At 46.8% G+C, this 27,308-nt stretch overlaps 4 protein-coding genes and 1 long non-coding RNA gene across 5 annotated transcripts; 4 read left to right on the plus strand and 1 right to left on the minus strand.

Annotated features, from left to right (window-relative positions):
• The first annotated feature begins 14 nt into the window (after positions 1 to 14).
• LOC120696980 (calcium-dependent protein kinase 29-like) lies at positions 15 to 3,486 on the plus strand. The gene is made up of 7 exons (XM_039980061.1): positions 15 to 1,262; positions 1,515 to 1,638; positions 1,759 to 1,902; positions 1,997 to 2,149; positions 2,261 to 2,376; positions 2,500 to 2,667; positions 2,864 to 3,486. The coding sequence occupies exons 1-7, from the start codon at positions 669 to 671 to the stop codon at positions 3,305 to 3,307; spliced, it is 1,743 nt and encodes a 580-aa protein (XP_039835995.1). The 5' UTR covers positions 15 to 668; the 3' UTR covers positions 3,308 to 3,486.
• A 5,506-nt stretch (positions 3,487 to 8,992) lies between these two features.
• Positions 8,993 to 10,391, plus strand: LOC120696985. Its single transcript, XM_039980065.1, has 2 exons — positions 8,993 to 9,545; positions 9,752 to 10,391. The coding sequence occupies exons 1-2, from the start codon at positions 9,008 to 9,010 to the stop codon at positions 9,829 to 9,831; spliced, it is 618 nt and encodes a 205-aa protein (XP_039835999.1). The 5' UTR covers positions 8,993 to 9,007; the 3' UTR covers positions 9,832 to 10,391.
• Positions 10,392 to 14,733: 4,342 nt separating this feature from the next.
• Positions 14,734 to 18,615, minus strand: LOC120696986. The gene is made up of 2 exons (XR_005684337.1): positions 18,336 to 18,615; positions 14,734 to 15,878 (listed from the first exon to the last, which is right to left on the minus strand). It is a non-coding gene; the product is annotated as an uncharacterized LOC120696986 (long non-coding RNA).
• A 2,124-nt stretch (positions 18,616 to 20,739) lies between these two features.
• Positions 20,740 to 23,674, plus strand: LOC120696987 (protein NRT1/ PTR FAMILY 4.3-like). Its single transcript, XM_039980068.1, has 5 exons — positions 20,740 to 21,109; positions 21,379 to 21,596; positions 21,748 to 22,191; positions 22,309 to 22,442; positions 22,539 to 23,674. Exons 1-5 carry the CDS (start codon positions 21,019 to 21,021, stop codon positions 23,380 to 23,382), a joined length of 1,731 nt encoding a protein of 576 aa, XP_039836002.1. The 5' UTR covers positions 20,740 to 21,018; the 3' UTR covers positions 23,383 to 23,674.
• Positions 23,675 to 23,821: 147 nt separating this feature from the next.
• Positions 23,822 to 25,699, plus strand: LOC120700376 (protein NRT1/ PTR FAMILY 8.5-like). The gene is made up of 3 exons (XM_039984588.1): positions 23,822 to 23,914; positions 24,039 to 24,166; positions 25,120 to 25,699. Exons 1-3 carry the CDS (start codon positions 23,822 to 23,824, stop codon positions 25,697 to 25,699), a joined length of 801 nt encoding a protein of 266 aa, XP_039840522.1.
• The last annotated feature ends 1,609 nt before the right edge of the window (positions 25,700 to 27,308 follow it).

The raw sequence follows: 27,308 nt of genomic DNA on the forward strand, positions 1-27,308 counted from the left end.
TAAATCCCAGAATATTCGCTCCCATGAGAAGTCGAACCCAGGACCTCAGATGCTTTCGAGACTCTTGTAATCACTAAGCTACAAGTCCCTTCGCATACCAAGGGCCATGTTACAGCTTCCTCCAAAGAGAAACCTAATAAAGTAGTACAAATAACGATCTTGACAATCCGTACTTTCTTAGAAGTTAACAGCTCTAGCCAAGGAGGCAACAATGCAAAAAATCACACTACTAGATCTCATATATACATTGAAGTAGAATAATAAATAAATGAAAACAACTCCTCATGCTGTGGGCATTATCATTTTCGGTCGCAGTTTTTGTACAAAAGAAGAAATTTTGAAACGGGACTGCTAGAGTTAGATTAATGCACACGGGATGACACAGCAGGCAGGGAAGCAGTGGAATTAAGGGTCCCAAAAATGGCAAAACGGGAACGAAGGACCCGGGGGGAAAGAGGGGCTGCCTCTCTGTCAAAACCATCGACCACAACAGCGCCATTTCCTTCCATCTCTCTCCTCCGATCCTCTCTTGCCCTAGCTAGAGAGAGGGAGAGGAAGAGAGAGATCCACGCCGCGCCGTCGTCCCAGGGAGGGAAATCAAAACACCGGCAGCCACTGGAAACGCGCTACGCCGCCGTCGTCCGGCCGGCCAACCGTGGGCCGCGCCGATGGGGAACTGCTGCGTCGCCCGGCCGTCCTGCAACAGCAATAAGCGCCGAGGTGGCGCCGGCGCCAGCGCCGGCGGCGGGCGCGCCGGCGTCGGGAACCGCGGCGGCCGCCTCGGCGGCGCCAACGTGCGGTCCTACTCCACGCTGTCCTCGATCTGCGACGGCGCGCGCGACGCCGCGGCGCAGCCGCCGCTGACCGTGCTGGGGGCGGGCCTGGCGGCGGCGGCCAGCGCGGAGGAGCTGCTCCGGCGGTACCAGCTCGGCGAGGAGCTGGGGCGCGGCGAGTTCGGGCTGACGCGGCGGTGCACGGACGCGGCCACGGGCGAGGTGCTGGCGTGCAAGTCCATCAGCAAGCGCAAGCTCCGCAGCAGCGTCGACATCGAGGACGTGCGGCGGGAGGTGGCCATCATGCGCTCCCTGCCGGACCACCCCAGCGTCGTGCGCCTGCGCGAGGCCTTCGAGGACGCCGACGCTGTGCACCTCGTCATGGAGGTCTGCGAGGGCGGCGAGCTCTTCGACCGCATCGTCTCGCGCGGCCACTACACGGAGCGCGCCGCCGCCGGCGTCATCCGCACCATCATGGAGGTCGTACAGGTACGTGCGCATTGCCTTTGACTCTCTCTGCGTGGAAACAAATTTGACATGCATGCAAGTGCCCAGATTGTGCATGTAGGAAACAAACAGAAAAGGTCATGTGTTTGCACATTCATGTCATGCAAATGAAATATGCACAAATTAAAAAAAAACAAATTCCAAATGTCAATTAAATTGAGCCCAAAGGTATGTTATTGACTACTGCATTGATGCTTCTCCAAAGACTTGAGATTCTCTCCGTGTCATTTCCAGCATTGCCACAAGCACGGCGTCATGCACCGGGACCTCAAGCCTGAGAACTTCCTGTATGCCAACACATCTGAGAACTCTCCTCTGAAGGTTATCGACTTCGGTCTCTCTGTGTGCTTCAAACCAGGTAGCAAGTCCACCGCAAAACCACAAAGCTTTGTCCAATTACTTTTTACATGCATGCTTGAAGAAATTCGTTCCTTAAAACAATTTTGACATTACTGTAAGCACTTCACTTGTTTTTCAGGTGACAGGTTCCGTGAGATCGTTGGATCCCCCTACTACATGGCACCTGAAGTCCTGAAGCGGAACTACGGGCAAGAAATCGACATCTGGAGTGCAGGAGTCATACTCTACATCTTGCTATGTGGTGTCCCACCTTTCTGGGCTGGTAAGTTGCATGCATCGATGTCTATCAGAAACTCCAAATTCTGTCCTGGTTCAGCAACTCGATCATTGACTTTCTGCACGCTGATCCTTTGCAGAGACTGATGAGGGGATTGCACAGGCTATCATCCGGTCGAACCTCGATTTCTCGAGAGAACCTTGGCCAAAGGTGTCCGAGAATGCAAAGGATCTTGTCAGGAAGATGCTTGATCCGAGCGCCTACTCTCGGTTGACTGCCCAGCAGGTTCTAGGTTAGTTATTCATTAGTATTGTTCATTCAACTTTTGCTCACCCAAACTAAAACTTGTTTGGCTGAACAAGTCTAACCATTATTTTTTTTATCTACAACTACAACAATGTAGAGCATCCTTGGATACAGAATGCCAGTGCAGCTCCCAACATCCCTCTTGGAGAAGCAGTGAGGTCCAGGCTGAAGCAATTCACTGTGATGAACAAGTTCAAGAAGAAGGCCCTGCTTGTAAGCTTCCATATATATCTGATCTGCTGACCGATCGATGTCTAAATTTTCGTATACATACAAATAATGCATGTTAGTTCTCAAAGTCGAAGCCGAACTTATCTTAATTAATATATTGTCCAGGTTGTGGCAGAGTGCATCCCAACCGAAGAGCTCGAGGCAATCAAGGAGCTGTTCCAAATGTTGGACACCAACAAGGATGGGCACTTGACGATCGAAGAACTCAGGAAGGGACTGCAAACGACAGGGCACAATGTCCATGACACAGACGTGGATATGCTCATGGAAGCGGTGAGATCTGGCCTCATCTTCATAATGGCCATTTTAATTTCTTCAGAATTCAACAATGTGTGGCGTTGCTCCATATGTAGATTAGATTAGATACATGATTAATCAAATCTCATCTAAGAAAAATAAATTGGCAATAAGTAAAAATCCGTAGAAAAATAACCGCTAAGATGCATGGTCCTGTGTTTGCATACTCTAGGCAGACATGGACGGCAATGGCACCCTGGACTGCAAGGAGTTTGTGACAGTGTCGATCCACCTGAAGAAAATCCGTAGTGAGGATCACCTGCCCAAGGTGTTCAGCTACTTCGACAAGAACGGGAGCGGGTACATCGAGATGGACGAGCTGAAGGAGGCCCTCTCTCCAAGAGGAGGCGACCAGAAGGCGATCGACGACATCATCATGGACGTCGACAAGGACAAGGACGGGAAGATCAGCTACGAAGAGTTCGAGCTGATGATGAGAGCAGGGATGGACTGGAGGAACACGTCGAGGCAGTACTCGAGAGCAGTTTACAACACCCTGAGCCGCAAGATGTTCAAGGATGTGTCCCTGAAGCTTGACGTCAACGGTGGTGCAGAAGCACTTGGTGTTGGGGCAGCAGTGGCGAATAAACAAGAAGAACGAGAAGCGGTTGACTGAGCTGAGTGATGATATGCCTCTGCTGCAAACTCTCATCAACTAAAAATGTACAGTTGTCCAGCATGTTTGTGTATAGGTCACCACATTTTTTTGGCATGCAAACGTACCAGGGTTACGTGGTCCATTGACCCTGTTTCAGGTGCAGATATATGTCAAGGAACTCCCTGAATTACATCCTTTCACTTTTTCCCTCTTGAAAAAATGGGAAAAAAATTCATCCAAACTTGCAGGTATACTTTGAAAATCGATCCATAACATTTCGCAGATAGCAGAGACGAATTCCATGCGAAAATATATATTATTACAGCTCTCGTGTATTAAAAAAAGAAATGAAACCACACAATTTATATATGCAACACACGTCAATAAAAGTACATGAAATTTATTTTTTTTATGGGAGTACATGAAATTTATTGATGGGGCTATTTCAGTTGCAAATATTTGATCATTTAATCACCATCCTAGGAGCATCACACACCCCACGCCAGCGACGCATGATTTGGAAGCGAGAGGCCCCCTCGGTCTGACACTCTGACCCCCCGCCCCCCCCCCCCCCTGCTTTTTATGATTTTTTTATAACAACCCTCATGCTCTGCCATTATTAATTACTAGTCTATCAATCCGTGCTTCCGCACGGGCTAGTTAGAGATATTTAATAATTATCTATCTCACACTCTCTTTAACCAATTAAATATTCTAATCCAATACTGCAAAGATACATATTTATCATTATATAATGATAGGTTTAGTTACTAACAATTTTCTCACTTTGCATCACACCTCCATATATGTTTGATATGTGTTTAATTGAATACTTTATTTGAGCTATGTGAACAAATAAAAATTGGTATTCCTATCTCTTCTCTTGTACATGATATATGGTGACAAACACCTTATGGTTAGTAATATGTTTATATAAATAATAACATAAAAATGTATTAATAATGATAGGAATAGTACTTTAGAATTTTATATTGATGCACTTTAAGATTTATTATAATAACATAATTTTGTTTCAGATTTGGGGTTGATTTTAACTTTTATTACCTTATCATTGGATAATATATATGAAAATTTAGGGGTTATTGATATTATTTTATAATAGCATAAGTGGGTAATTTACATGAAGATTAGGGGTTACTTTAGATTGTTTTTATAATGGCAGAGGTGGGTAATTTAGATATATATTTAGGGGGTTACTTTAGTCTATTTTCATAATGGCAAAGGTGGGTAATTTATTAAAAAAATAACATATCCAATGGCTATTACGATTAGAGTTGCCGAATTGATGGCCGGATGTTTCTGATTTTTGTGAGAATTTGTAGAATTTCTCTATTTTTTTAGACTGTCCACCTAGGATCCTAAGTGGCTTCACCTGAAGGCTTTTAAAAGGAGTCTCCAATTAGTAATAACTAGTCTATCAACCCGTGCTCCTGCACGGGCTAGTTAGAGATATTTAATAATTATCTATCTCACACTCTCTTTAACCAATTAAATATTCTAATCCAATACTGCAAAGATACTTATTTATCATTATATAATGATAGGTTTAGTTACTAATAATTTTCTCACTTTGCATCACACCTCCATATATGTTTGATATGTGTTTAATTGAACACTTTATTTGAGCTATGTGAACAACATGAAAATTGGTATTCCTATCTCTTCTCTTGTACATGATATATATGATATATGGTGACAAACACCTTATGGTTAGTATATATGTTTATATAAATAATAACATAAAAATGTATTAATAATGAGAGGAATAGTAATTTAGAATTTTATATTGATGCACTTTAAGATTTATTATAATAGCATAATTTTGTTTCAGATTTGGGGTTGATTTTAACTTTTATTAGCTTATCATTGGATAATATATATGAAAATTTAGTGGTTATTTGATATTATTTTATAATAGCATAAGTGAGTGATTTACATGAAGATTAGGGGGTTACTTTAGATTATTTTTATAATGGCAGATGTGGGTAATTTAGATACATGTTTAGGGGGTTACTTTAGTTTATTTTCATAATGACAAAGGTGGGTAATTTATTAAAAAAAGATAACATATCCAATGGCTATTACGATTAGAGTTGTCGAATCGATGGCCGGATGTTTCTGATTTTTGTGAGAATTTGTAGAATTTCTCTATTTTTTTTAGACTGCCCACCTGAAGGCTTTAAAAGGAGTCTTCAATTAGTAATAATGAGATGAGATTGCTGATGAGCGGCCGGTTAATTGTGTCGACGGCGTACAAACAGTATCACTGCAGTTATCAGCGGAGTGGGCACGTGGTTTGGTGCCGGAACACGGCGGCACGTACGCTGCTGGTGCTGGTACACACAGGATCGGAGGGGATCCTCGCTCGCTCGCCCGCCTTTGCTTCTTTTTTCCTCTTGCTACGAACTTGGAGGGGCCCAGCCGCTCCATTGCATGGTCCTGATTCGTCCACGGTGCATCGCTGCAATTTGCAGCCGCCATCACGCGCGACGTTGGGTTGGGTTGCTGTGTGTAGCTAGTGCAGGGTTCCTGTTCACATAGCTAGGTAGCAGACACCACTGCACGTACGTACAACTTGGGTTGGATCGCAACGTTCCACGCAACCGTCATCCATCCGTCCAGCATGCCCATATATATATACGATGCCTCGTGTACGTGCACAGGCGTACACGCATGCACCGCCACCGCCATATGGATAGGATATACTGTATGCATGCAGCAGTATCATCATCATGCGCATTTATTTTATTAGGAGTCACGTAGTAGCTACTAGCTAGTACCTTCCCGTGACATTACTATTACAAAAAAAAGGAAAAGGGAAGGAAGTATATATGCATGAGAGAGGAGACGAAGTTGTGTATTCTTGTACGTACGAAATATACGTCCGGGCTGCACATCACGGGCTCCAATATTTTGATGCGAGGACATGTGCCCTCCATCCAACTATATATCCAAGGCCCATTTGTTGAGGACTCATCAAAGGCCAAGAAAAAATTAACATGGAAAGAAAGCCATTTAATCCTTCCTCGTTAAGCAGAAAACGAATTACTCCCATAATTACTCCGTTTGCACCGACGGATCCCCTGTGTATGGCGGCAAACCAAACTCAGCTCGCCGATGCAGGTGCGGTAGATGGAAAAAGCGGAGTAGTAAACAGTGGCGCAGCGGATCCGTTGCCAAGCCACGACGAGAAACGAAGCGTCCAACACGTCATCGACTCCGAGGGAGAGAACGGGAATTGGCCTTTCATAGATGGATTTTTCATATTTTCTAATGGGTCTTGGATAGTTGGATGGAGGGGAGTACAATGTAGCAATAGTAACGAAGAGTGAAAAGGCCTGTAATCCAGTGGTTTTAGAGCCTCGGTAGCACCTGAGGCCCTTGGTTCGACTCCCCATGGGAGCGAATATTTTGGGATTCAACAGCGTTGTGCATTAAGTGGTAGGCGACGTTCCCGTCGACAGTGAGGCACCTGTGGTGACTTCGTCAACTTCGAGAATTTGCCGGCTCAGTCTTCGAAGATGCTCATAGGGGCAGGATTTGCGCACGTGTGTTCATAGAGGTGCGAGTGTGTGCGCGTTGTGAGTATCTGAGTTGTACTATATATATATATAGTATACATGACCGGTAATCTATCCTCGTCTGATTTGTCACGGTGCTTCCTTTTGGTCGAAGCTAGCAGAGGAGATCGATGATGCATGCGTACGTAGTACAGAAAGGAAAAGGAAATATATATACATATACAGATACAGCCGTCGTGGGTGGACACAGCAGCATGCATATCGATCGACTCATTGTTTGAGCTGCAAATTAAAGTAGTGCATGCAACCGATCGAGATCGACAAGGACGTACGACGATGCTCTATCGTCTTCCCATAACGAAAGAGATGGCGACAAGGCAAGCGGTATCTACGTACGTCCTACACATGTAGCGCCAATAACGGTGCGCACGTGTCGATCTGTCTTAATTTGGCACGTTTATTTATTACGTAGCAAGCAAAGCTTCTTGCCTACGCGCACAGGCAGCACAGCGCGCGGCGCGGTCCACGTGTACGCCTTTCCACTCACTCACTGTCTTCACTGATTGATGGTGCATGCAGGGTCGACAAAGTGAAAGCATGCGGCAGATTCCTTGGGTGTATATAATATATATACGTGTGCGGCAGCTGCAGGGTCATATCGATCGCTAGATCAATGGCTCACAGAGGCTAGATCCTAGAGCCTGCATTGCTTGCTCGGGTCGGGTCGGGTCGGGTCCCAAATTAAAGCTAAGATTATTGGCTAGCTGCCCCAGCATGCATGCACTAGAGCACAGCATGAACAGAACATGCATGGTGGTCGTCGTCATGGTCGTTCACATCCGTCGATCGATATCGCCCCGCCCACTGACCGCTGCCGCGACGTCGTCGTCTGCGATGCCGGAGCGCGACGCATGCGCATGCACACGCCAAGCCAAATGGAGGAGAATAGTAGTAAGCCGACACGCGGGCCTCCCCCCGGCAGCCACGCGTCGCCCGGCGCCGCTTCCGTCCACGTCACGGCTCGGCTCCCTACCTTTTTGGCAGCGGGATCGATCGCTCGGGCAGGGGCAGCCATCCGCAGCCGCACACCTGGCGGGCGCCACGTCGGATGCTCATCCATCCAGCCATGCTCGATCCAGTGGAGTACGTACGTACGTCTCCAACCTAGCGGAACGGAACGGGGGACGACGGGTCGACGGATATGCGTCGCGCGGCGTGCAGTGGTTGGACACGGCGGCGGCCAGGAAGAAGAATGAGAGACGAGCAGACAGGGAGTAGAGGACAAGACGCGCGGCCGCACGTACATTACATACACGGTGACGTTCATCTCCGACTCGTCCGTGTCGTCTCCACGTACCTGATCATAGATGCAAGCTTGTTGATCGAAGAACAAAGGGGCTTGAATGGAAGCATATTATTATTGTAGCTACAACTTTTCAGGCCTTCAAGTATAATACCAGAAACAAAAACATTATTTGTTTCAGCTCCAGCAGTTTCAGCTTGCTGGTCACCTTAATTTAATGTTACAAATAAATAATTACATTTGCCATTACAAATCATCAGGTTAAGTGAATTGTTTGCATATTGTAGGATTTGGTGGGAGCACATTTGAAACCAGAACGCGGCCGGCTTCGTCGAAATGTATCTACAGTTTGAATTATATAATATATGTTCTTATTTCCACATATGCGACTAATTTATTGTCATATCGTACAAATATTGAAGTTAAATGAACCGGTATGTTATTTTATATGGTTTGCATAGTTGTTTACATGCGGCACATTTGTTTGGATCATACCACCACTGCTACAATTTAATGCGACTAAGAGTGATTATTCCATTCCAGCGCCAAATTGATGCGGCACTTTCTTTCCGCTACCCGCTGCCGTTCCGTTCCGTTCCGTCGTGCACACACACACAGCCATCGTCATCATCATCCTATCCGTATGCAAACGGACGGTCGTCCATGCACGCCGCATTGATGCGGCGGATCCATCACCACCCTCCAATCCCTCCTCCATGCCAACATCAACAGGCAGGCACATGGTATGTCCATCCAGGTGGGCCCCACCATCGACGGTGGGCCCCAGCCCACCCTCTCGCCCGGCCCAGTACAAATAGCCCCCACCCCCCACCCACTCACCACCATTTCACCTCCCCCACCAAGACGGCCGAGATGTGGAGCTCCGACTCCGACTCCGACCCCGACCTCGGCGCCGCCGCCGCCTCGTCGTCCTCCTCCTCGTCCGCCACCTCCGCCTCCCCGCCGCCGTCCCCGCCCCCGGCCTCCCTCCCGCGCCGCCCGCGCAACCGCGCCAGCCGCCGCCGCTCCCGCCGCGCCGCCGCCGCGGCGGCCCCCGAGGCCGAGGACGTGTGGCGCGGGGCGCAGTGGGAGGCGGCGTGGCCGGGGCGCCGCGACGCGAGGCCCGTCCTCCTCGCCGCGGACGCCACCGGCGCCCCGGGGTCCTCGGACGACGGCGGCGTCGGCCGGTCCAGGAGCCTCACGGATGACGACCTCGAGGAGCTCAAGGGCTGCGCCGACCTGGGATTCGGCTTCAGCTACGACGAGATCCCCGAGCTCCGCGGCACGCTCCCCGCGCTCGAGCTCTGCTACTCCATGAGCCAGCGCCTCCTCGACGACGCCCACCACCACCACAACCACCAGGCCGCCGACCCCGCGCCGCCCGTCACCAACTGGAAGATCTCCAGCCCCGGTAAGCAAAGCCATACTTGCCGCCTTGGATTGTTATTCCTCGGTAGCCGGAGAAGCCCAACTTGTCCACATCAAGATGGAATCTTTTGATCTTTTTTCCCCGGCACGGAACCAAGAACGCCCACCCGATCCTCCACGATCTGATCCCTTCCTCTTTGTCGCCACCTGTCCTCACGCCATTATCTTCTCTGCTCTTGGATGACGCAGGCGACAGCCCCGACGAGGTGAAGGCGCGCCTCAAGTACTGGGCGCAGGCGGTGGCCTGCACCGTCCGCCTCTGCAGCTGAACGCCCGGCGACGCCGTGCGCACCGGCGACCACAGCGCCGCCGGAATAAACGATCGCCGACAACCGAGTGACCGACCGACCGATCGACCGAGAGGCTAGCGTCCCGCTGGACGATGACCGGATCAGATCACGGACACATCGCCGCTCCTCCTGTGCTGTCAAGCAACGACGATGGAAGCGCGGCGCCCCTGCTGCTGCTGCTGCGACGGCGGGCGTTGGCGGCTGCCATGATTGCAGCCGGGTAGTTTGGTGTTCGAAGCAGACGTCGTGGGAGGTTGGTTGCCGACTTGCTGTGTGCTCTGATCCAACGGAGCGACCTGCTGTCCGGTGCCACAAGCCCACAACCCAGCGCCCAGCCAATCTCCAGAAATAAACAATTAATTTGTACGCAGTAGCGATCCAAATAATGTTCAGAATAACAGATGATTAATCTAGTGCACATTGTTTAGCGGATCAAGAGTGAATAAATAACTGATGGATCCCAATGTTGTTGCTGCTGTTCTTAATCATTGGTAGGCACAGCTGTTTGCTTGATTTAGTGTTCTTAATCATGAGTTTCATTTCTTAATCCTTCCCCCCTGATCTAAGTACTTGTTTAGTCTTGGCGCAAAGATTTGCGGTCCGCGGGCGGCCCTTTGACTAGAACCAGAACCAGAGCTGCTGTTAGATTCAGAGGAAAACAGACGCAATCATGTGCACATCCGTTTCTGAAGATTTTTAATGCGTTTCCAGCTCGGTTCCATGGATTCCAAACTAGATACCACCTGGACTGGACTGACTGGAGGCTGGCTGGCTAGTTCAGGAACACTGAACTTTGAGAACATGACAATCTCCACTACTTCTACATCAGTTGAGTTCCCTTCCATGTTAACAGTCAGGCAATTAGTGCGTGTTTTTGTCCTGTTGCAGTGCATTTGCAGTGGTTATTTGTCCTGAAGCTTTAAATGATTGACTCTGTTCGTTGTGCTGTGGCTGGTGCTGATTTGTTGTGAGAGAAAAGTACTGGTGGCTGGTGCTGGTTTGGTGTGAGAGAAAAACACTGTTGGCTGGATGCAGCGAATAGAGTGTTGTGACAAAAAAAAATATAATGAAGGAGAGTTTCTGGGTGTGTTTGTCTTATACAAACACAAAAAATTGTGGTTGTGCACCCTTTTCATCTGGCGTCTGGTAACTTACTACGCGATAAAGCTACTGTAATTAACCTGTTCCACTAACTAGTAATCAAAACCAGCGAACAGTTTCAAAGGCAAAAAAAAAAGCCACTACCTCTTCCACCTGATCCGGCGCCTGCTCCTTTGCCGGTTACCATTAGCCTGATCTCTGTCGCGGCAACCACATTCATGCTGAAACAGAACGCCAAAAAGGACCCATGAACTCGGAGGCGAGACGATTATTGCTTCAGCTCCGTCGTCCGTTTGCGCCCGCGGCCGCCACTGCAGCCTCACATGAACGCCGTGAGCCGTGTGGCCATGCCGGGCCGCCTCGCCACCACCTGTCCGCCTCGGCCTCCCTGTTGGTCACATGAGTTGGCGTGCCCGGCGGGCGAGATCATGCTTGCCTGCCCGTGCCCGTTAAATCTCTTCGTCTGCTCATTGTGCTAGCTGCCAAAGGGTGTGGTTATCCTGACCCTCTCTGGCTGCCGAATGGTCATTTGGGCTCTGCTTCGTACCGGTGCCCATGGTAATTTCTTCTTGTTCTTGTCATGAAGCCGATGCGATTCTATTAGTATTCTACTGTTTGTTTTAGTGGAAAGAGGAGATACCTGTCCCGGCTGCGCTGGCCGGACAGGGCGGTGTGGTCTGGACGAACGGTAGTGCTGGCAAGGCAGCCGTTTCCCATGCAGAGATTAGGCAATTGCCATTGCCAAACCACACACGCACACTGACGCCCTGTCAGAGGCCGGATCGATCGATCACGAGGCTGGCATTGCCTAGCTAGATCCTCCATCATCAATCAAGGAGCCTGAAACAAACCGTGCACTAGAGAGTAGCTAGAGATTCAGGGCATCAAGAGCGCTTGGCTCTCCTTTCCTCCCATAGCTGATAGCCGCCCTAGCCAGCAGCCGTGATGCACAAGTGCAGAGACAAGATGGAGCCACCACCACATTGTGTTGTGGGAGGCAGGTGCATGCCCGCATTATTCAGATTCAGATTTAGCCCCTGTTTAGATCTTTACATGTAAACCTCGTAAACGCAAAAAAAATATCACATCGAATATTTTGACACATGCATGGAGTAGTAAATGAAGTATATTTACAAAACTTTTTATATGGATAGGCTGTAAATAGCGAGACGAATCTAATGAGCCTACTTAATCTATGATTTACAACAGTGATGCTACAGTAACCATCCGCTAATTATGGATTAATCATAGATTAATTAGCATCATTAGATTCGTCTCGCAATTTACAACCCATCTGTGCAAAAAAATTTGTAAATAGATTTCATTTAGTACTTCAAATTAGCAAGATTCCTTTGCAAAAATTTTACACGTAAACAACTAAACACGGCCTTACTATTTCAGAATGATGCATGCCGTGTCGAGCACTGGTTTCCTCCGGCGGGACCACGTAGTCACACGTCGTCGATCGCCTGCTTGCTCGAGCTCGACAGGTCCAGCAGCCCAAGATGTCGACGTGGCATCTGCCTCCTCCTGCAGCGTCCCAGCCCAACTAACGCATGTGCCTCGATCGGTATGCAGGACGCATGTGGAGTGCAGGCTGTTTCAGAAATCGCATCTCCAGGTGCAAGTGCATCAAATAAATTGGCTATTTACAAGTACCTGTAAAAACAAAGGAGGAGATTTGTAATGTTTTTGAGCAGGGATAAGTCTATTTTACAATCTCGAACTAGTCAAGAAGTCCGTTATTCAACCTCCTACTACGAAACCGGATAACCTAGGCCCTCGAACTGGCAAAACCGTCCGAATCACCCCCTCTAGTACTGTAGGGAGATGTTTTGAGGGCGGTTTGCTACAGTAATATTTTCGAGTTTCTGGAATTTCACACATCTCTCAATTAAATAAGAAAGAAAGCATAGTTAATATTGTCTAAAAATTATGATATTTTTTTGGGAGGTAGATAAAAAGACAAGGAATTTATTTTGGATAGATGTTATACATTAAACATAATGAAATTTGAATTATAAAATTTTAAAAATGGGTAGAATTCAAAATTTCTTGATTTTTTGGGTTAGCTAAACCTTTGATAAAAATGAAATAAAAATATGATAATTCATAATTTTTTATTTAGTTTAATAAGGTATTTTTTATTGGCCCAAGTTTTTATGAAAGTTTTTGAATTCCTTCGCAATACTCAAATTTGAATCAAATTTGATTCCTCAAATTTTAATTTATGAATTTTCTATAGAACTTGGGCCAATAAAAAGTACCTAACTAAACTAAATAAAAAATTATGAATTATCATATTTTTAATACATTTTTATCATAGGTTTAGCTGACCTAAAAATTCAAGGAATTTTGAATTCTACCTATTTTTAAAATTTTATAATTCAAATTCCTTTATGTCTATTGTAGCACATCTAGCCAAAATAGATTCCTTGTCTTTTGATTTACCTCCCCAAAAAATATCATGATTTTTAGACAATATTAACTATGCTTTCTTTATTATTTAATTAAGAGAGGTGTGAAATTCCAGAAATTCGGAAATTTTACTGTAGCAAAACCGCATTTGGCTGAGCCAGGGTTGTTTTTCAAACGGTTTCGTTAGTTGGAGGTGTAGGATGTCCGGTTTCGTAGTTCAAAGGCCAAAATCGGACTATCGTGATAGTTTAGGGTTGAAAAACAGACTTTTCCCTTTTGAGCACTAGGTGTATCCTCAAACATCTACCTGATCTTAAGCATGTACTGTGGTTGGAATCTTTGTATTTCTGCTATGATGCGTATGCTACACATTTGATTGGCAAGCGTGCGAGTGGACTGTGCGTGGTTGTGTTGATGTGCACGCTTGTATGATGCAACTAAAAAGAGATCTCTTTGATACTTCTTTTCTGGATTCGTTTCAGAAAGTTATGTGCCCAATCAAAAGGCATCCATGGGACCATTGTGGCAAAACGGGACGCAATGCAAAGATTCATCATCTACATAAGGTCACTGTCACCGAGAGTTTCTCAGACGTTCAAAATGATTATCGGAAAAACCCAATTGTATACCTTTGCTTTCAATGCGTAATTGTAGTCAACTTCATTCCAGAACAATTAAATTTTGTTCATTTAACCATCTATACAAATTTTAAATTGACAAATCTTGTACGGCCAGAAGCAAAATGTTAATTTGATTCGGTAGTAAACAAAACATTTTTCCTATTTTCTGCATGAAGGTTTGCGTATATATTGGCAATGGACGGAGGACGATGCGCCTCCGTCACCTGGTGTAATCTTGTGCAAGCTTCTAGTACCTCCTTGCCAATACATGCAGTGCTCACTGCTCATCTCCCACCTCCGGAATACTTGTTCGTTGGTAATAGTGTACAACCAATTGCATTGGGAGGTCAAAGGGTGAATTGATTAATGGATCATTCATGTTATTGTTGTTCTTAATCATTGGGTTCGTTCGTTGTGCTTGATTTGTTTAATGCCAACGCCTCCCTCCTCTCTCGGCTCTCACTCCCTCCAACTGTTCTGCACAAAGATCTGCAGTCTGCGCTTTGACTGAAACAAAACTGAACTCTGTTAGATTCAGATGAAAAGAAATGCAAATCATGTGTTAGTACGTTGTGGCAGATCAGAATGCGGAGCCTAATTTGACCATGACAGTTACCTTTGGTATATAGATTTTTAGAAAAGGATCTTTGGTATATAGATAGTTCCATGTGAATCCTGTCCTACAAAGAGAGTAGTATCTTCTAATTTCTTAACAAAAAAAAAAGGTCTAAGAAATGAGATGTGCAGGGCAACTTCAGTTAACTCTTCTCATTTCGCCTGGAAATGAAAACAAGTGCACCGGATGATCAGCTAATTAACTGAAGAAAAGAGAGGGAGGCAGGAGCCGTTTCTATTGTTTACTACGATGAAAAACTACCGCTCTTGCTTGTACCCACTGACCAGTAGTCACCTGATCCGGCGCCTGTTTCTTTCTTTGCCAGTTAGCCTGCTTCCGATCAGGCGAAAAGAGCAGAGAAACGGCGGAAACGAATTGATTGCGTGGGTGGGGGAGATGACCGGCGACAGTTCCATGCACGCCTTTCATCTACAGTTCGTCGGACTAGTACTGCAGCGCCTCACATGAGCACTGACTCTGTGTGAGGCCACACCATCGCCGGCTGCCGTCAGTTCCACTGCTGCTGGTGGCCACATGATCGATTTCGCGTGCCTGCTGCTCTGCCGATCATGAGTTCCTCAGATGGACTAGTTAATGGTGCCCTGTTTCCTCTCCTAATCATCGTAGTACCTGCAAGGCCAATCATTAGCTTGACGGTGCCTACAGGCGCCCTTCTTGGCCGACATGGACTTTTTATTTTATTATGTTATCCGGGGTAATTTTCTTCCTTCAGGTTATTCAGGAAACCCATGACATTAGCTGAGAAAACGCCACTCGTCTGACAACCATTTCCATCCCGTGAACTACCTCTGAATGATCACATGACTGTCAGCATCACAATGCTAAGAACGATAATGCGTGTAGCTCGGAACAGAAAGAAGCTAAGGCACCAACGATCATCGCCGTCTTTGTCTCTCCTGCCTGGATTGTTCTTGCAAGCAAATTATTACTTGGTAGATAAATCAGGTTCATCTGTTCTGTTGCAGCATTGCTCGTGGCTGCATTGTTCGTCCAGCAGGGATGGATGGCGCAGGGACAAAAAGGAAACACACCACCTTTTGGTTGCAGGACCGTGGCCCTCACGCACTGTGGCTCCGGCCGGCACCGTGTTGGATCTGAAATAGGGATCGCATGGACCACACCCACGTCTGCTTTGCTTGGTGCCTCCATCTCTCCAGATCCGGGGAAGGTTCATGGCGGCACCGATCTACCTTGTTTGTGGCATCCAACGTCGGTTATATTACCTCCTATATATTCTCCGTATGCCGAATCTGCATAAGAGGGGAGGCTATTTTTTAGAAAAAAAAGTCCAGTTTACATTCTTAAACTATCATAAAAATTTGATTTTCAACTTCCACCTACAGACCTGGGTAACATAAGCCATTCAACTGTCGAAATCGGGCAGGTTTGGGTCTTCGGGTGGTTTCAAAGGTAGTTTTTCATTTTATGAAAATTAAAATTATTAAAACATAAATTAAAAATTTATAAGTAATCTTCATGCAGCCTAGTATTTTTTTCCTTGATCTTTTATTTTTTAGAAAAAAAGGAATCTCCTTAATCTTTTTAAGATCGCACTACAAACTCACGTACAAACACTTGTTTTCATGGTTACATCGTGGGCCATTACCCTTCCATTTGCTGTGTCTAATTAATATGTATCTATAAGCCTGCTGGATGGGTTGAAGTTGAATGCTAAATTTTAGCACCTGATAACACTCATACTCTTTCCAAAAAAACACTCATACTCTTGCTAATTTTTTTAAATCTGACTAAATTTTAGCCCACCCTGCCCCATTAGCACTTTTTTTTTTCTTTTGAGTTACATTAGCACTCTTGTTTGAATACTCTGCCGGCACGTCTGCTTTGCTTGCAGGGATGAATGTTCAACGGGATGTAAGCACCCCTATATTTTGTTAGGTGGGCCGTCGGTTGGTCTGCGGGCCTAGCGGGTGGGCTTCTGGCTGGGTGGGCTATATATATGTTAGTCGCCCAATTTCGAAGAAAGCAGTCTAGCTTAGCTAGGTGGCCGAAGAAAATTGAAGTGCATCCACTTTCGGCATGTGTCGCCTTGCCCTTGTGGCATACTAATTGTAGTGTACCTGTATGTGGATGCTGCAGTTAGTATTTATTACTCCTCCCAACGCCCATCATCGTTTATGATTAATTGGCTCTGGTCAGCTCAAATTTGTTTGAGTACACTTTTCTTAGCAACCTGGTCAGCGGCTCGTGTAGATGGATAGGAACCAGGTCCCACATGTCAGTGGAAATAGCTATAGAAGCAATAGAAAATCCTCTTTGCTTGGCTTCACATATGAGCAACCTCAAGGTCAAGGCCACTAACTACTACGGGCAATGCATGAAAGGACAAGACAACCGTACCTTTTCAAGGTCAACGAATTGAAGATATAAAAAAATTATATATGCTCATCACTTGAAGTGCGCGGAGAGAGAGAGAGAGAGAGAGAGAGAGAGAGAGAGAGAGAGAGAGAGATTTAGGAGGAATGATGATTACATGTATGTGGGCCAATTTGAAGGATAGATTAAGATTCCTCAAGGTGGCCACCACATCATCGTGAACCCGCTCACAATATTAGGTTGGTACTAAATAAAGCTAGCTCAAACGGAAACAGAAATTGGTGGACAAAATATGTATGAACACCCGCGTCTATCGCCTCACTATTCATGCTATCATATCAGGAACAGAGATCGTACTGTCAGTTAACCTGATCCCAACATGAATGGAAAGTATATATGGAGGTTCTAGCTTGACAATCTCCAACTTTAGAGCATTTCCGACCAAACTCTTATTTTTGGCCCTCTATTTCTCCCATACGAGGACCTCTCATCCAGTTTCTCTCTCCTACTTCAAAATAAACTCCAACAAACCCCTCATATTTGCCCCCTTACTTTCAACTCTCATATTTTATTGACATGGACCAACTACCATGAGTATATATAGTTTTACATAAACATTTTTTGATCATATTTTGCAGGAAATAGTATTTTGCAACAGTTATATTTTCAGCGGTCGGATTTGTTGCAACGGTCATATTTCGAATGGTTATATTTGAAACGGATTTTTTTGCAACGGTCATATTTACAACGGCTATTTTGCAACGGTCATATTTCAAACGGCCATAATTTCAACGGCTATATTTTTCAGCTCGCCATAATTCCATCTTTTCCTCTATCCCACCTCCCTCCCTGCTAGCCCCTTCCTCCCTTCCAGCGCCACCACCAGACCCGTTCCTCCCTCCCTCACAGCGCCACCACCAGGCCAAACGCCGGTAGCAGCAGGTGCTGAGCCTCCCTCCGCGCCCGGCCTCCCTCCCCCCACGCCTAGTCTCACGCCTAGAGTCCGGGGCCAGCTACAGTGCCGCCCACCCTCCCACCACGCCGGGCCCTTCCTCCTCTCTCCCCTCACGCGCCGACTGCAGGGCTCCCTTCGGCAGGGCTCCCTTCGGCGCTCAGCGCCGGCCGGCCGTGCCTCCCTTCCCCCATCTCGATTTCACAGAGGGCGAGCAGATCCGCACAAGGGGCGAGACGTACCGGCGGATCCGCGCGCTGCACGCGCGTATGAGCTCCTGGCCGCCTCGTTCAGTGCGGGAATGGTCCCAGGCGGCGCCGGCAGAGGTCTGCCCCTCCCTCCCCCTCTCCCTAAAATCTACATCTATGGCATGCGGCAGCGCTGGAATTGGAGCACAAGACTATGGGGAACGAATGCGTACCTGGCGGGAGATCTCCGTGCCGGCGCGGGAGAGCCGGCAGCTGCGACAGCCCGCAGATGAGAGAGTTGTTTCTCTCTCCTACATGTGGGAGGTCGCCCTGTGAAGATGAGGGCTCTCTCATCCGTCGGGGGTGGGTTGAGGGTGTCGTTGGAGACACTTTTTTGCGTTTCGACCCTCTAAAGTAGGATGAGGGAGCACCTGAGGGCTTGGTTGGAGATGCTCTTAGAAAGTAGCAGCTAGCTAGAGTGAATGGTGATTGCAGATGATCAGTAGCTTTCATCCTCCGCGTCCTCTTGTTTTCTGAGTGGCCAAGCAAGCACTACCTAATAATCACCAAATGCCGGTGTACATAACTACATACTTCCCATAGTTTTATTTCCCATCTCATTTAAACAGCATTAGCAACTGACATCGGCACAACGTGTGGCAGAGAGGACGGCCGCATAGAGGACGGCGAGGTCCTCACTAACTGAGATCACTCATTAGTGGACTGCCAACTCAGAACCTGTGTGTGGATAACGCCAAAAGGATTATTATTCTTTTTCACGAATTATCTTGCCTTCTTTTTGCTAGCAAAGTCAAAATGGTGTACGCTTCCTAGAAAAAGCAGCATTGTCACAGCATACATGTGTCTAAACTCTAGGTGCAGGCCAAGCAAATAAAGATCCTTAGTGACACATCTCTTCACTAGTAGTGGGTCGTAGTGTGAATGTGTGATAGCTACGCACCACCATTTCCTGCTCCAGGTGAAGTGCGCTTGAGGCCATGCCACACTGCGGTGGTTCGCCACAGAAGAGTCTCATAGCTTTCATAAGTAATTAGGATTTCGATTCTGTTTGGATCCAAGTGCTAATGCTGAAAGTGCTAAACTTTAGCATTAATGGATCCAACCCGGAGTGCTAACAGGGTGGGCTAAAGTTTAGTCAAGACTTAAAAATTTTAGGAAAAGTATGAGTATGAGTGCTAATAGATGCTACAGTTTAGCTCTCAACTTTAACCCTTCCAAAGTCCAAACTGACCCTTATGCAAGTGTTGTGCAATGCGCATATGTGGCCCATGCATCTTATTGATGGGCTAAGGCTAAAAGTCGATCTTGGTATCTATATATGAAAGTTTATTTTTTTTTTGTAGAAGATGATATATGCTTTACCATCGGACTAAAAACTTATCATATCTTGAGTCTTAGGCCTCATTTGTTTTTTAAGTAGCCGTCGCATCAAATATTTGGATAATTCGAATGTTTGGATAGCAACTTAATATACAACTAATTGCATAAGTTGCAATTAGAGCTCTAGACGAATCTATTAAGTATAACTAATACACAATTGCGAATGGTTACTGTAGCAATTAGTGGTCAAATTATGGACTAAGTAGGCTTAATAGATTCGTCTCGTGATTAACTCACGATTTATGAAATTAGATTTATAATAAGTCTATATTTAGTGCTCCTAATTAATGTTTAAATATACGATGTGACGGGATTTATGACTTAAATTGAAAAAACAAACGCGGCCTTATAGCCAAAGGTGATGATTACTCGCTGTCACTGAGCATGCGTACGTTAACGACATATACCTAGGATTCGGCGCATTCGGCTACCCCGACATTCCATGAGCTAATAATTGCCAAGACTGCGCTTACTACTACCTTTTAGGTTCAACGGGCATTTCTGTAAGAAATAATTTATATAAATAGTTGCTGATAAAGTTAGATGACTATTCAGGAGTCTTACATATAAGGCCACTCTCAGTGGGGGTTTTATGGAGAGTTTCATGACATTAAATATCATCAAGTTTGCTGACGTGGCAAGGAGAGAAGGATGGAGTTTCATGGGATGTGAGGAGAGTTTCATCACTATGAAACTCATCTGGCATGGTTACCTAGTTCCCAGTCTAGATATCTGTGTCCATGAAACTCCCACTGAAACTGGCCTAATGTCTAGTCACTCTCCGAAAAAAGACAAATGATGGCAAATTAGACATAGGAGGAGGATAAACTCATTCACTGGATAAGTCTTGAACAGATAATATCGTTCTATGACCACTCAATGAAAATGATGAATGTTGCACTACAGTCATTTCAAGAAACCTTTCTTTAATCGCCATAATTTGACCGTGTTTTCCTTGTTCAGGACATTGTTTCCGTAAGAGTAAAATTTAATAAAACTATATAAACTTCATCAAAACTTCGGAGAAAAAACACAATTTAAGCAACAGTTTTTGGTAACCACACTGTGAATGCACGCATAATGTTCCACACACGCACGCTGAACAAAATATGCCTTACATTCTTGGACAGAGGGAGTAGTTTGTAGAATGACTGACCTATGACAAAGTTCACAAGATGGAAATTTTATTATCATTTGTACATCAGGGTTTATATATATAGATACATATTCCTTAAAATATAATGCCTTCTTGGCTAGAACCTCATCACCCAAAAAGTCATGCATGATGATCACGGAGAAAAGCCAGAACGATATGAGCCCATAGTTTACCTACTAGCAAGCCCCTACGTCCACAAAACAAACGCAATGGTTTGCTCACATTCCACGGCTATAAAATGCAAAGATGGTAAGGAGACGGACGCACACAACACCAAGGGCGCTTGGTCATTAAGTGAAGGAAGTCTTGTTGGATTGTACAATTAATAGGGTATACTACTGATCGAGAGCTAGCTAGCCATGGCTTTGGAAGGCCAGCTTGTAGACTGGAAGGGACAGCCAGTTAACCCAAAGCGGCATGGTGGGATGAAAGCCACCATGTTCATCCACTGTAAGTAATTAACAACATCATCTTCCTTTTGGTTTTACTTTTACATGACGGCGCGTTAAGTTTGGGATGAAACCCAAAGAGAGCTTTCGAAACTAAAGAATTCAGAAAAAAAAATTGCTCTCCTTATTAATCAAACGCTTGAATTGCATTGGTCAATGATTTGTGTAATCTAGCTACATTTTTCAGAACAATCATCAGAACGAAGATGCATGTGAGTAAAGAGAGTAAAATAAATACTGATGAATCTATTCCACTTCATTGCATTGCAGTCCTTGTTGTGATGACAAACATTGGGAACATCCCGATGCTGCTGAACGTGGTGAGCTACTTGCACGGCACGATGCACATGGGCATCGCCGACGCCTCCACCACCGCCACCAACTTGTATGGAGCAATCTGCGTCTTCACCTTGTTCGGTGCTTTCATCTCCGACTCCTACATCAAGCGCTTCTACACCATCCTCATCTTCGCCCCCGTCGAGATTTTGGTACGTGACCATCGATCATAAGAATTCAATTCAATTCATCAATTCTATTCGGTGCATACATTATTGCAATTTAATTATTTGACGATGAACTACTGTTTGATTTGATCATCGGTCATGTTAATTAATTTCTTGCCATGGATTGGATGGACAGGGTTACATGCTGCTGGCATGCCAGGCACACTTGCCGTCGCTGCACCCGCCGCCGTGCGACATGGCCGGCCGCCCCGAGGAGTGCGCGGCGGTGAGCGGCCGGAACCTGAGCCTGCTGACCCTGGGGCTGTACGTGATCCCGCTGGGCGAGGGCGCGGTGCGCGTGTGCGCGGCGGCGCTGGGCGGCGACCAGTTCGACGGCGGCGACGACCCGCGGGAGGCCCGCGGCAAGATGAGCTTCTTCAACTGGTTCGCCTTCTGCATCTCGCTGGGCGGCCTCGTGGGGCTCGTCTTGGTGGTGTGGGTGCAGAACAACGTGGGCTGGGACCTCGGCTTCGCGCTCTCCGCGCTCGCGGTGCTCCTCGGCGCCGTCGTCCTCCTCGCCGGCCTGCCGTTCTACCGGCACCACAAGCCCACGGGGAGCACCCTCACCAGAATCCTTCAGGTAGTTTATTTATTTCTGAGCTAGCAAACTTGATACTAAGATTTAATTTTATTTCTTGTCAAACAAAATTCGTACTGTGAAACAAAATTCAGGTAATTTTGTTGATCGTTCACACAGGTTTTTGTGGCTGCTTTTCGGAAGAGGAATCTTGCAGTGCCTGATAATTTGATGGAGATGCATCATCAGGCCACCACTCAAGCAGGAACAACATGCACCAGCATCCAAGTGCTGGGGAGAACTTCAGGCTTCAAGTAAGTGGGCGTGGTGTCACTGGCACACGGTCGCCGTGCACAGACCGTTGGTGCACACCTTGACTAAGACTAACCTGGAACAATTTATATTCAAAGGTTCCTTGACAAGGCTGCCGTGGACGACGGCGACGCCCGGCGATGGTCGCTGTGCACGGTGACGCAGGTGGAGGAGGCCAAGATCATCCTCCGCATGCTGCCCATCTTCCTGAGCTCCGTCCTGGGCTACCTCCCGATCCCGCTGCTGCTCACCTTCTCCGTGCAGCAGGGCGGGACCATGGACACCCGGCTGGGCGCCACCCACATCCCGCCGGCGAGCCTCTTCGTCATCCCCGTCGTGTTCCAGATGCTCATCCTGGTCGCCTACGACCGCGCCGCCGTGCCGTGGCTGCGCCGCGCCACGGGGTACGCCGGCGGCGTCACGCACCTGCAGCGCATCGGCGCCGGGTTCGCGTCCAGCGTCGTGGCGCTCGCTGCGGCCGCCGCGGTGGAGGCCCGCCGCAGGGGTGCCGCCGGGGGGAGGACGATGTCGGTGTTCTGGCTGGCGCCGCAGTTCTTCCTGCTGGGCGTGATGGACGTCACCTCCTTCGTCGGCCTGCTCGAGTTCTTCTACAGCGAGGCCTCCGCCGGCATGAAGTCCATCGGCAGTGCCGTCTTCTTCTGCATCCTCGGCGCCGCGTCGTGGCTCGGGAGCGCCCTCATCCGGGTGGTCAACCGCGCCACCGCGCGCCGCGGCGGGGGCACCGGGTGGCTGGACGGCGCCAGCCTCGACGCCGGCCGGCTCGACCTCTTCTACTGCCTGCTCGCGCTCTTCGCGCTCGTCTCCTTGGCGCTCTACATGCTGTGCGCATGGAGCTACACCTACAGGCACGATCCGAGGATGCAGTCAACCATGGAGGATGACAGGGTGTCCCCGGCGGCCATCAAGCAAGCTGCGGTCTGACGACAACCTGACATGCTGCAAATAAACGCATCCTGAAACTACATATACGGATCGATTTTGTGACCCGGATGATTAGTTTCACCAAATAAGCACTAAGCAACCCTCTCCAGTAAAGATTAGTTGTCGTTTCAGAAGATCAAATTGGGCTGGAATCAGTTGCATTTTTCTGCAACAAACGTCAACTAATCCTGACTGGATCGGAGGAAGGAAGTTTTTGAAGACATAGTACATTGACTGTAAACTATGTCTTCAGATTTCTCCTAGCACATTGACTGTAACAAACTAATCTTCAGATTTTTCTGTTATCAATGTGCTAGGAGAAATCTGAAGACATAGTTTTTGAACAAGACATTAGGGACTTTTGTACCAGCAAATTGGTGACTGCTGGGGCAGTTTAATTAAAAGCCCACGGGGTGTGGGCTTCGCGCTCGCCGCCATCATGGTGCTCGTCGGCACGGCCGTCGTCGGCGTCGGCTTGCCATTCTACCGGCACCAGAAGCCCACCGGGAGCCCTGTCACGAGAATCCTTCAGGTACATAGTTTCGTCATCATATATTCGCCATCATGTTATGACGTGAACAAACTTGATAAAATTCTTGCAAAATGGAGGTACAAGTTTGATCTTCTTTTTACTATTTTTTGTGTGGATAGCACAGGTTTTCGTGGCAGCGTTTAGGAAAAGGAAGCTACCAGCACTGCTTGAGAATCTGATGGAGATTCGGCCTGGGGTCAGTGATGGCACAGGCACGAGCGTTGAAGTTATGGAGAGAACTGCTGGGTTAGAGTAAGGGCGGCTTTTTGTCCACCTCTAAATCATACGCAACTGGACAAGAGTTGAAAAAGCGACCACGGCATCTCCGACCGCGGAAAAACCTCCTGAATTCTGGCCTATGTCCACAAGGACCATGCCTTGCGGCGAGCACAGCGAGATTTTTTTTTTTTGCCCCTGCACTGCATGCCGGAAAATCCGTCCCCATAGGGGATTGAACTCCGGCTGGCAGGCAGGGGGCGCTACTTGAGCGCTGCTAGCCAGTCGGCCGGCAGGCTCGTTCACAACTGGACAAGAGTTGGAATCCCTCATTTTTCGAACACTACTTGGCAGTATCTATAACAGCTTGATGTTAAAATCTTTAAGAAATATATGTTATCTATAGAACTTTATTTTTTATAAGAGATGAAGAAATTAATAAAGGGAATAAAGAGGAGAAAAACAGCATACAGCTACATGAGTCGATTTTGTTTATATATCTTCATGCATGGAAATGAAAGGGAAAAAAATCCAGTTTACATCCTTAAACTATCATAAAAGATCGATTTTGAACTTTCAACTATAAAATCGGATATCAAGGGTCATCAACCGTCAAAAATAGATAAGTTTAGGCCTTTGAGTGGTTTCGAAGATAGCTTTGTATTTTTTTTTACAAAAAAAAACAATGACAGGGACAACAAGAGGTCAAGTCTGTGCTGACTGTTAATTATTGTAAATTAGTACAACTATTATTAATTTTGGAAAACATGTAGTACATTCTCAATTTCTACATGTTCAATAAATGAGATAGCAGCGTATATTTTCTTTGACCACTTAATAAACTAATAGTAATAGGCAACTTTGCTTGTTTATTTGTACCGACTAGGAAATTGGCTTTTCAGAAGAGAAAAATGTGTACTGGGTACGAGCATTATTTGCATCACAACAAAACGTGACACATCCAAGGTTATTATTTTGCTTCCAATAAGGTTCCTTGACAAGGCTGCCGTGGACGACGGCGACAGACGGGCGTGGTCGGTGCGCACGGTGACGCAGGTGGAGGAGGCCAAGATCATCCTCCGCATGCTGCCCATCTTCCTCAGCTCCGTCCTCGCCTACGTCCCGTTCTCGCTGCTCCTCTCCCTCACCGTGCAGCAGGGCGGGGCCATGGACACCCGCCTCGGCGCCCTCCGCATCCCGCCGGGGAGCCTCTTCGTCGTCCCCATCGTGTTCCAGGTGCTCATCCTGGTGGCCTACGACCGCGCCGCCGTGCTGTGGCTGCGCCGCGCGACGGGCTACGCCGGCGGCGTCACGCACCTGCAGCGCGTGGGCGTGGGCTTCCTGTCCAGCGCCGCCGCTCTCGCCACGGCCGCCGCGGTCGAGGGCCGCCGCAGGAGGCGCGCTGCCGTGGCGGGCGCTCCGCCCATGTCGGCGTTCCTGCTGACGCCGCAGTACCTCGCGATCGGCGTCATGGACGTCACCTCCTTCCTCGGCCTGCTCGAGTTCTTCTCCAGCGAGGCGTCGGCGGGCATCAAGTCCATCGGCAGCTCCATCGTCTTCAGGATGTAATTAAAATTAAAAATAAAACAACAATTTTCTCACAATTTTAAAATTTTCTCAATATTTATTTTTCTTCACAGAGAATTTAGTGTAAAAGAAAATAAATATTGGTTGTTTTTCAAATTAAATAATGTTGTTCTTCTGGTGATGCATTCATGTCACATGCATAGTGTTGTTGAGTGTGAAAACCTTTCAAAACGTGTTCTATCATCAAAAGTTCTTCCCGAGAATTTTTCGAATTTTTCTGGATTCTTTCCCCATTTTCCCTAGAGCAAACTCTAATTTTTAGAGGCTCTTCCAAATCTTCTCAGGAGCTCCAAATATTTTATTTGAGTTCTTTAGGTCCCAATATATTTCTAGGATTTTTCCTAGAATTTTCGGGGCATTTGGAATATTTTTCGGACTTTAAATATGAATTCTAGATTTTTCTAGAATTATTTTAATTTTGAAAATAATTAATTCCGAATATTAAATGGGCTAAGTCTATCAAAAGTACATAAATCTCTAATGGACCTCAAGGGCCCATTTGTGTGTTCCCTAATGGGCTAAAGGCACGTAAAGCCCATTAGCATGGGAGGGAGGTTTAGTACCACATTGCTAGTTGATGTGGGATGGTGAGACTTTTCTCCCTATATATTAAACCAATCTCTCATGGCAACTCCACACAAAAATATAGACTACCATAGGAGCCTCTTTGTTTGGGAATCCCTAAAATAAATTTTTCCCCAGAATCTCACCATCCTCCGTATCTATGCATCTCCGGTGAAATCCGACACCACCCTAGTGCTCAGCTCGTCGTCCTCTTCGTCGTGGTGTCTTCCTTCTCGCAAGTCGTCGCCATTTTCGCCGTCGACCCCGTGCCTTCTCCTCGACAAGTTCACCGCCCCAGAGTTTCGCAAGAAGGATCGTCGTTTGAAGATTGAAGATCAAGTTCTCCGAGTGAGCAAAAGCTGAAGAGCAGTAAGAGTAGCTTTTCATTGGTGAAAGGCAAGTGACCCTAACCATCTTTTTATTCTGGTCTTGACTGATTAATTAGAGACTCTAGCTTGTGACAATCTTACCGAAAGGGCAAGAGGGGATGCATCGATGGGGTATAGCTCGGTCCTCTTGTGGCAATTGGTATTGTTTAATGGTCCTTTGGCAAGGTACCACCTCATTAGGACAGTGTTATGACCACTTTGACTTGAAACCTTAGCGAATTGTCATATGTTAGGGAATCTTTGTAAAGGCATCGTAGCGTCCCTATGCAATCACACCTCAGAAGTGTGGTATTGTGCCTAGTTAGCACATTGCGTGGTTGGGTTCAAAGTTCTTCGGAACTTTTACGCGAATCGTGGTGAAAGTGTACAACCTCTGCAGAGTTAAAACTAACCAGTTAGCCGTGCTCATGGTCAAGAGCGGTTTGGCCCCTCACATGATTAATAAACTTAAAAATGGATATAAATCACATTCTGGTTATTTCTTGTGGCCTTACTGAGTACCAACCATAAGTGTAATCACCCTTGCTTACTGCTTCTCATAAGGAAAGATGTGAGAAGTATTTTGAAGATGATGCTGAGTTCTAGCCGTACGCAACCCCCAGTCGATTGCCTGTGAAGTTTGGAGCTTTCGTTTCCAG

This window comes from Panicum virgatum, chromosome 3K (assembly GCF_016808335.1).
Source record: "Panicum virgatum strain AP13 chromosome 3K, P.virgatum_v5, whole genome shotgun sequence".
NCBI classification, from domain to species: Eukaryota; Viridiplantae; Streptophyta; class Magnoliopsida; order Poales; family Poaceae; genus Panicum; species Panicum virgatum.